Source organism: Malurus melanocephalus, unplaced genomic scaffold, assembly GCF_030028575.1.
Source record: "Malurus melanocephalus ecotype Western Australia unplaced genomic scaffold, MMel_1.1 scaffold_60, whole genome shotgun sequence".
NCBI classification, from domain to species: domain Eukaryota; kingdom Metazoa; phylum Chordata; class Aves; order Passeriformes; family Maluridae; genus Malurus; species Malurus melanocephalus.
The window spans coordinates 2,767,437-2,777,790 of NW_026623292.1; the positions used below are offsets into that span (position 1 = coordinate 2,767,437).

The following is a 10,354-nucleotide window of genomic DNA, read 5'->3' on the forward strand; positions in this document are numbered from 1 at the left end:
AAAAAAAAAAAAAACCCCACCAAAAAAACCTCACCCAAAGTAACACAGTGGATATCATCCTCAGGATTTCTTTTTCCACAATCTAGCAGCAAGACATTGACATGTACACTTCAATTGCGGATGCTGTGGCTATGTCCCTGCTAGAATCAATGCTTTCATTTTTGTAGCCCACTCAACAATAACAAAGTGAATAGCAGCTGCAAACACTCGACACTCATGTCCAGTCAGCACTGGACAGGACAACACCATAACCGCCTCCTAMGGAGGGAAGGCAGCCACAACTCCATCAAATTGTGCTTGAGAACSGCTGCAGTGACTCAGATGCAGTGATTATCATCTAGTAAACTGTATGACCATCCAGAAAGTCAAGAGTTTTAAGGAAGACTTAGAACCTTAGAGTGGACACACACACATGGTAATTTCCTTCCAGTATGATGCTTATAAACTGTCTCAGAATCTGCARTACAGATCTTTTCTTGTTAAAACAATGGAATAGGCAGTGTTCCTCATTGAAGTTTAACAAAAGAGCACCTGCCAGACTTAGGCAAAAGAACAGATTAGTAAGAAAATGACATTTAATAAGACCTCACATATTTGAGAATATTCTATAAACTGTGGGGTACACTATGTCTTTTACAGAATGTTGGGTGTAAAAGTGCCACTACAAATCAGATTGAACTCTAGAGTTTAGCATGCAGAACACTTCTGCTTTCTGGACAGTGAAAAAAGTAGCCCAGCAATGTCAACAGTACCACTTCATGTATCTGTGCCTTGACGACTTATGCTGATGCCCAAGTTTCTTAACATTCTATGATTAYTAACTGAAGAATACTCACCGTAGTTATTCAGATGTTTAAGGGTCAATAACCATGTTCTGCTTCCACTTAAAAAAGCCACTATCCAAAAAGCTGCACTACAACACAGAACTAGACAGATTACCAACTTGAAGAAAGAGCAACATACTTACATTCCAAAACTTGCATTTTAATGTTAATATCTCTAGCAACAGCATGGAGCCTCTTTAGTACAATCTTACTGAAGCTGTAAGAAACCTAAACCACAACAGATTTACTACCCAACAGATATAAAAAAAAATTACTCTCACCAATAGGAACCTATGAAGGAACTTCCTGTCTCTTTGTACTGGGAAACTCAAGCATGGGAGAAGCATCCCTTCAACCTCAGAATCCCAGTCATGCAGATAGCCTCACAATCTACCAACCTTCATGCTCCTTTCCTTCTCCAAGTAACCAGTTCTCATTAGTTTTTAGCTAGCAGTAAAGAAAAAATAAGGATGTATGTTACAGAAGAACTATTAGCCTGCAAAACAAGTAGTAACAACATGACAGTCAAAAATTGTGTACTAAAAGGTAACTAGTAAAAAAGCAATCAGTCTTCAGCAAAATTCCAAATTCCATCCATTCCATCAGAAGAAACCATCCAAAAGAGTGAGCCATTAAATCATCCCTAAGCAGCAATTAACTTAAAATAACACCAGGCACCAAAGTTTGTGATATAACGTTGTATCACCCCCCCTTCCCCACAAAGATGACACACATGGGAGGGCTCATTTGCCCAGACTCAGGAGCATCCACRTTACTTCTGGGGCAATCCATATAAAAACCAAAGCTTCCAGCAAGCCACAAAAGGTATGATGTTTGACCAAAACCGCTAAAGCACCAAATATTAATTCTCTTAGTCAAAAACACATGGAAGAAGTTTTCCCTGTATTCATCAGTTCTCACCATGCTATCGCACAAGATGGAGCCCCATTTTCTAAGGAAGCTCATGAAGAGGTGAACAAAAACTGATTACAAGCTTGCACAGCAGTTACCAGTTTTAGATAGGACATCTGAGTATAGTACTGAACTAATTACTTTCCTGGTACTGATAGGTAATTAGCTACAGGAGGCAAATTTCATTTCTCATCTTTCTGCACATCTACTACAAAACACTTTGTTCCACTAGGACAGATAGCCGTTTAGGATCTCTCCTGAACTTATTTTAAGGGTGATGATAAATTGTACTTCAGCAAATTTCTCCCCAAGTCAATGTAAATCAATATCCCACAGGATTTTCACTATCTGGCAGCAGCTGTGAGGTTAACTTATCAGACCATGTGATTTTACATGCCAAAGTATAGTCAGCTGGCACCTCTACACTGCTAATATGTTTCAGGGTGACCACTGACAACCAAGATGGCCCTGTGCTTGGGCAAGTTCAATTAGCAGACCAAAAACTAAACTTGCTAGTCAGGAAGGAAGAGAAAGAAAAAAAAAAAAAAAAAAAAAAAAAAAAAAGGCACTGAAGGGAGTTAGTTGTCACAGTGCCATTTCATTTGATTCAAAATATATATTCCAAGCTGATCTATCTAACCTGTAATTTAAAGTTATGCTTGTGTTCCAGCTGGCTCTTTAGTGACACTTCTCAAGTCTGTGAGAAAACCCCTTTCTACTCTGAGAATACAAGCTATGTAACRCAAGTCCTGTCAGCTCTTGACAATGCAAAAGCAGCAAGGGCAAAGCCATGTAGCTTCCCTACATGCTGAGCTAAGGTRATTTTGCAGGGTAGCTTCTCAGTAGGTCTGCACTGATAAACACCGCTTTCCAAAGATGTTCTGAATTATATAAAATAATCCCAGGTCTTATCTTTACAGAAGTGCACGGCTAGGTTCACAACAGCCATAAGAAGGAAACATTCATTGGAGCCATAGTTAATTCCCTTGGGAAAAAAACCAGCTTCATTTATACAGAAGATGGGATGAATAAAACCTTTTGAAGACTGATACAAGGTGATAAAATGTGTATTCACCRGAATTAAGAGCCCACCTTAATTTTCTTTCCAAATCAGTATTTTCAATGGAAGGCAATGCATACTATGCTAATGYTCCTCCTGTGCRTGCATGTGTATGATAAGACTCCCAACAGAAGAAGCACTACACAACTGCTCCTGTAGGAAGCACATGTGTTTGCTGCTGGCTAAGTCACATCATTTCATAAACTGATAATAAAACACTGAAATACTGTAGTAATTACCACAGCACAAAGAAATATGAAAGAAAAGAGTGTACACAACAKTCTCTTACAAAACATACAATTCAGCACTTTRGTGTTCTTTCTAAGTAATCTATGACTAAACTGGATGAAATTGAGATTTACAAATAACAGGAACTCATTAGCGATTAGATACAATTGTCAYGTGCACATGGTTCAAGCAACTAAATGAAATCAGCAAAAAATCAGGACCTTGCCTTCTGCTGTTCAGGCTCCTTAGTCACATGCATACTTTTGCAGTTGGAAGGGATAGCATTACATACCAAAGTCAGCAAAATTGGCTCAGCCATTTCCAAGAACAGGGTTGGGTTTTTTTWAAAAAAGTACTTTTTTCTAGCCACTTGGAAATATTAATATTTTCATGCTTTCCACCAAAGATATTTGGCAGTGCGTCACACAGAGTAAGAACATGCTTTCCACACAAGTGACCCTTCCAAATACAGCCATGTCACAGATCTGGGGGGAGGGGGAAATCTTGCATTTAGTCAATAAATCTTCGCTAGTCATTGCATTTAATTTTTCCTCCCATAAATTCAATCTGTGCTTAGCATACACAAACAATTTTAAGTTCCTACCCCACTGCTACACAGCACATGCAACATTCCCACAAAATGAATGAGCATGCTTCAGCCAGTGCTATGGCAACACAGCAGGACTTGTTACAGTCATCTTTCTGATGCTTAAGAAACTAGAAAGACCATCTTTAATACCATCCTAATCATACCCAAATAGCCAGACTTAAACATCAGGGATGCAGGAGCTGAACCAAAAGGTCTTGAAAAGACAGAAGCAGAGGAGTCTAAGACTTTTTAAAAGTGGAAGGAGGAATAACAGGCAACACTGATGGAGTAAGACTGAGTTCAAATAAAGAGCTCAGGGGCAGCAACAAGAAGCACATTTAAGATGCAAAAAGTAATGGGGCAACAGAATGACARTGGTAGGTGATTAGAAAGGTGTCTTGAGCTGTAGACAAAAAGGACGAATGCAGCAAAGGCAGAAACAGCATGCAATTGTCTAACTACAAACTAGCACTGTTTTTTCTTTCACCTATACCACAGTAGTCATATCTTTTGGCTTCTGAATATTGAACCCCTGCAAAATGCAGGATATTCCTCTAACAAAATTTATGTAATGCATAGGCTCCCCTATAACTTTATGGTTTGATTTACAAAGAAAAAAATGGACCACGGAAGATTGCATAGAACCATCCACACAGGCCTGATAAAAATACCCTGAACTTGAGTACTCTATTAAAAGCAGGCTCTTCTTTCATTTTAAGCATCAGATCAAGGGTTTAGTGATATGACATGTTCATCATTTAAAAAAAAAAAMCAAAAACTATATTTCTGAAAAAAGAAAGAAAATAACATACCCATTTAAAAGTACATTTTGCCTCTCTGAGGCTTACACTTAAAAAAAAAACCACACTAGATGAAAGCTATGGTGTCAAAAATACAGTCCTCAAGCTCCTTCTGACTTTGAATAACAGTATTTCATAAGCTCAAGTATAAGACCTACACTAACCTCTTACAATACCTGAACAAAAAGAAATGCTATAGTTGTGGAAAAAGAGAGTTTGCAAAGGATTTATGACTACTACAATAATTTTAAACGCAATTGTATTTTGTACAAAATCTCCTACAATACCTGTAGAATAACAATGCATTAGACATCATTTCAGAAGTARCAGATAGATGGGGAGTAAGCAGTTTCCATTACTGTTGATCGTGYTTTTACAGCCCTTACTTAGCAATAACTTTCAAGATAGCTAAAATAAAGTTAGAAAACCATGGCCATGAAAAAAGACAGGCATGTAAGAGAAGGCTGTTAACAAGACTTAATGCAAGAAGCAATGCAAAGAAAGGTAACACAAACTAGTAATGATAGATGGCGAAGTCAAATCTGAGCTTGAAAATACAACCTGAATTCCATCATTTTTTCTTCCTTTCCTTTTGTATAGTAAGTCTAATAGAAAATCATGCTAATCACCTTTCTGGCTTCACCATACATATGGCACTGAGAAATTATCTACAACACAACAGAACCTTACAATGAGTTCTTAAGTAATACAGGCTTTGTAACAATCGGTTATTTTATGCCATTGCAAACCTTCAAAAAGAATTTAAGCTTCCCATTTCAACAATGCTATAAGTTCCCTATAATGATGAACTCCATTGTCATTCAAAGTTTCTTGACAGACTACAAACCACAAAATAACCACTGGRACCCACTAACTTATCCAAGACTTGCATAAGGTACCTTTCTTTCTTGGGCTGATGAAACCGCATCTTAAAACTCACAATTGCATAGGCTTAAAGAGAAGAATATACTTTCTTTTTGCTGTTATAGGTACCTTTGTTTGATAACATCTCTAAACCAAAATTCCAATGAGCTCAAGGTAGCCCTAACAGAATGATTTTCTCCAACTGTTTCACAGRACTTCCAATTACTTTTTGTTACACCCATCTATCCACAGTGGTCACTATCTCTTACCTAACACTTGCTAAACTAAGAAAGTCTAACAAAAAGCAAAACTGCATATAAAAATTGCTCATTCAGCAGCTGTACACAGAGAGCAGAGGAGAATTTCATTGCCCCTCTTATGCCCAGAACTGCTGAAACTATTCACTCTGAATAGCAAGCAGAACAATTAAGACTGCACGTCTACCTTCAGATTCTACCTTAAAATCCCAGTTTTTAGTACTAGTACAACTCAGTTTCGTGTGTCTCCCTCTGTCCTGTGGCACACTAAGAAAAGCAGAAATTTTCATTGCTCCAGTTTTGTCCTGTGTTTCTATCTAAAGAAACAGATATAGATGAAGACTTCTATCAGACATTGATCCCATGGAATTTCACATTCTTTATTACTGCTGGCAGTCTAACAAAAGCCACGTAKTAAGTTGAGAGACAACAAGGGTTAATTCAATTGACATTTCCAAGCAGTTTCATACTAACTTGGAAGAGTTTCAAAAGTCACTAAATGCATCACTCAGGTTTACTCACAGATAGTAGCTGTGAATGCAGATCACAGTTAAGCAGTACTTCCACCCCTAAMAACTGCATTTTAACAGGAGCTCACTTAAATAAAATAGTACACTAAGACAGACTTTATTAGTGTGTAATAGAAAAAGTGATCAGATACTGCAATTCACCACATTATTAGGTGTTAGAAAACACCTACTGGAAGACTTATTTCTACTTCCCAATTCTCTCTATAAATTCTTGTATCTATATATATATATATAGATATATATATGTTTATACACACACAAAATCTGAAAATCTCAGAAAGTTAAGGAGAAATATCATCAGAAGTATAAAATTAAACACAGAAGTATAAAATTAAAATGTGACTTTTTCATTTTGGCTATGACAGACTATTTTTGAGTTAAAATTCCATTTCTGTGTTCTCATGGAAAAAAATAAAGAGCAATACCACTGTTTCACTGAAATAAATTCGTGAGACAGCACAACTTGCTAATGAAAAATAATTAGGTGAAAAAACTCACCTTAACACAACATACACAAATGTAAGACATAGATGTACAATATCTACAGGGATATGTGTGTATGTATTTGTTTCCTGAATAAATTAAATGCAGTATTTTGATCATCCTTTGTCTAGTCAGTTAACTCTAAACAATTTCCCTAGTTTAGAAGTGACAACTTCTATATTTTATACTGAATTTGTTTCTCCAACTAGAAGTCTTTAGGAAAGTTGACGCACTGCAAAAAAAAAAGACATAGCAAAGTTAAATCCTTCAAGAAGAGGCAGCTTCCCCTTTGATTATTTTTTAAAGCTCCCAACAGAGAAAAACTACTTGTTGAATCTGGTGTGGGGCACTTAAGTACAGATTATGCACATTCAACCTTGGAGAGCCCTGCCAAGGCATCACCTTCATCACACTTTTAGTGCTCCACCAGAGCCAGATGCAGAGGTGACAGCCATTCGAGACAGCAGAGCTGCAGCTTTAGAGGACAGAAAGRCAGATGCACATTCACCTTCCATCTTCCAGGAGCTTCACCCCTCCGTCTGCTATTTCATGAATGCAGCTACTTTCCCACACAAGAGAATCATCCTACTCCACTAGTTCAGGGTATCAAAATAAGCAACTTTCTTGCAAATTGTGTCACTATCCTGAACTGCAGGGTGAAAGAGATTAAATGTGTAGGGAAGATACAATATCACTGCACACAGCTCCTCCCCAATCAAGCTCACTGCCTTTCAGTGAGGCAGTGTGCTAGGTGAACTAGCACATACAGATGAAACAAAATGAGTCTACGCTGCTGAAAAGCCATGAACCAGASCTTGTTTGGAAGTGCTCTTAAAGCGCATGCAATTAGTGATCTCTGGAACTGATGACTATAGAAGATGCTTAACACGGCATCTTCAGCTAGTAAAAAAAAAAAAAACAAAAAACCAAAGACAGACAGAAAGACTGGGCATTGTCAAGATTTGTAGAATCTACTTCAGTCTTAAAGGGTTTAGCAGATCAACCATTTCAGAATTCATTCAGAAAAACTGATAACGATGTTGACAGCACTGAATAGTCAGTTTAGCCATTATGAGGAATTACTCTGCATGTTTTTCTAAGTGTAAACTGGAAGGGCAGTTTTTCTCCCTCACCTTAGACTGTTAGCGAAGAAAATCTGAACACAGAACAGTGGACTCACAGAAAGCCAGACTTCAAGAATTTTAATGTAGGTATGGGAAATCAGCCCATCAAACTTGTACCAGTACTTTTTTCAACCCTATTAATATAAAATATGTTTAAATACAACATTATTTGAAAGACAAATTACCCTTTGATTACTATATAAAGCAAACTCCAGTAATTTAAAGTTTTTGCACAGATTTTTTAGTACTCAGGACAGTGGAAGACTGAGACAATACTGTAAAGAATCCCTATAACAGGATAAAACCAAAAACCAATGGATATTTGCAACCTGAGAAGAGCCATCATGCAAGATAAGCAGAACCATTTACAAGTTTTATAAAACCAGGGGCTAGAAGCAATGCAACAACTGCATCAAACTACAGCCAGTTGAGAGCACAGAGAAACTCTTCATCATCTGGATGCTTCAACAGCTAATTAACCAGAGAATAAGGTAAATTTACATCTGCCCACTGGGTCAAACTCAACAGCTTCACATACTGTGATGGAAAACCATAAAATCATGGCCAAAACACTCATCATATACGTGGAAATGTTTTTCCAAAGGTAATCTGAATATGAGGTACACTAATGAACCTAGGCTTACTGCTGCTCAAGAAGGCCAGAAAAATAATTCTCTTCCATGACCATTAGGAAGAGATTTCCTCACAGTGATGCATCCTCAGGCCGCAAAGCTGTTGACTGTTCTGCTCATTCCAAAGCAGACTTTAAGGTCAGTGAAACATGAAAGAGAATGGATATACTTCTTATTTGTGTAATTTGTCACTCTGGAAGTTGACACACCAGCACATGTAAACTGCTGAAAGGAAGTATTCAAAAGACTTAATATTCTGACTAAAAGTCTAAACAGCCCTCCTCACTTCCAATATGCCTAATCTTATCTAAGGAAATCACAAAAACAAACACTGTATTCCTAGAAATGGTAAAGGAAACATTTGAAAAAGTACTTGCGATCATTTCCAAGTATTTTCCATGCCACTGAAGAGTATGCTATCCATTTTCTTTTAATACTGTGAATTTCTAAATACAGCTTTTTCAGTTAAAAAAGACGATACATGAATTATCACATATAACCAACCAAATAATAGCAAATTTTTGTAAGTCTGTCATTTCACATAAGAAGCCTACCATTTATTTCTGCTAAGATCACATGAAATCATGACAAAATGATTCTTCCATGTGTAAGAGTCTAAATATATGGTAAAACTTAAGTTAGATTACACTTCACTTAAAACTGTGATCCACTGAAAAGAAAATCAAATGCCCCCATCACCTTAGTGATCTACAAACTTAACACCAGATACTCCCTTTAGGGGTACTGAAGCTTTAACATTACAAACTTAAAATAGCTGTTCAATAATCAGAGATATTTCAATCCATTATATAATTATTACTTAGATGGTCACAGCCTTAACTGTCTCTTGACATTTTAAATAAATAACTCTACCAACAGCACCCAGTTACTGATACTAAACACACAGTAACTACCTAGCCTGTCTCTCTGTTATCTCTTTCTTCCTAAGAATTTTAAATTAATTAGTAGCCTAAGAGGAAAACATCGTGAGAGGGAAGGGACCAATTTTAGCCCCAACAATACTGCTTTGTTTTGAAGTTATAAAAGTGGAGATGGATTGTCAAAGATGAATTACATTTGGGGTTCAGGCTATTAATATTCTTGAATACTCACCATAGGGAAAAAAAAAAGAAACTAGGACACCATGTACTATAAAACACAAGAACTGGAGATTATCTCGATTAAATTGCTTCCAGGCTCCAGCGTTACCCTGCTCAACTTTGCGGATGTCCAAGTCAGCCGCGATCCCACAGCCGCACAAAAACAGAGCTGGGCTTTGAACTGAGCCTCTCTGTGCAACTTCCTCCACAACTCTGAGGTCCTCAGTCACTCCAGAAGCCGCTCCCCCAGCAAAAGCCGCCAGTGTTTACAGCTTCAGTCGGTCGGTGTTGCGCCTACCCCGCCGGGAGCGGACGGCGGTGCTCCGCAGGCCGTATCTTTGTTCAGCCCCGCTCACGAGTCACCGGGCAGGGCTGCTGCTCCTCGCGGTGCGGCTTCACAAAAGCTTTGGGCGCGGAGGGACCGGCGGATCGCCCCGGCCGCCCCACTTTGTTTCCCCTCTCGCCCCAGCGGGGCCAGAGGGCATGGGACCCGCCTCTCGTGGAGGCGACCTAGCGCCAGCACCGAGCCGGGCCGAGCTCCCGGTCGGCGCCACGACGCGGGCGGCAAGGAGAGGCGGGGAGGGAAGGGGGGAAAACGCGGCCGGAGCCGGCAGCAAACTCCGCCCCAGCCCGGCGGAGCGGCGGGAGCGCCCCAGCCCAGCGAGCCCCGCGCGGGGGCGAAGGCCCCGGCCGGAGCGGGACTGCAACACTGCCCGCATGCCCTCCCCTCTCGGCCGGCCAGCGCCCGGCCCCGGCCCTTGGCCCCAAGCACTTCTCCTCGCCGCGCGGAAATTCCCGAGGGAGGCGGCCGGCGCCAACCGGCGGTGCTCACCTGGCGCCGCGGCGTCCTCTGGCGCGGTCCGTGCCCCGCAGGGAGCGCCGGGTCCGGGTCCGGGTGCCCGCGCCCCCTCCGCCGCCTCGGGGCTGCCGGGGCTCGCGGGGCCCCGCGCG

At 40.0% G+C, this 10,354-nt stretch overlaps 1 protein-coding gene across 2 annotated transcripts in view; it reads right to left on the reverse strand.

Annotated features, from left to right (window-relative positions):
- SCAF11 (SR-related CTD associated factor 11) overlaps positions 1-10,338 on the reverse strand; it is a 49,650-nt gene extending 39,312 nt beyond the window's left edge. The window contains exon 1 of one of the 2 annotated variants that reach the window (XM_057366164.1): positions 10,236-10,338. Coding sequence is in view for 1 of the 2 variants with exons in the window: in XM_057366163.1 (XP_057222146.1) it covers positions 9,417-9,419 (3 nt within the window). In the remaining variant the exon portion in view is untranslated. Of the gene's footprint in view, positions 1-9,416; positions 9,973-10,235 lie in introns of those variants that run through there. The other variant, XM_057366163.1, reaches the window with a different exon arrangement.
- Between the last annotated feature and the right edge of the window lie 16 nt (positions 10,339-10,354).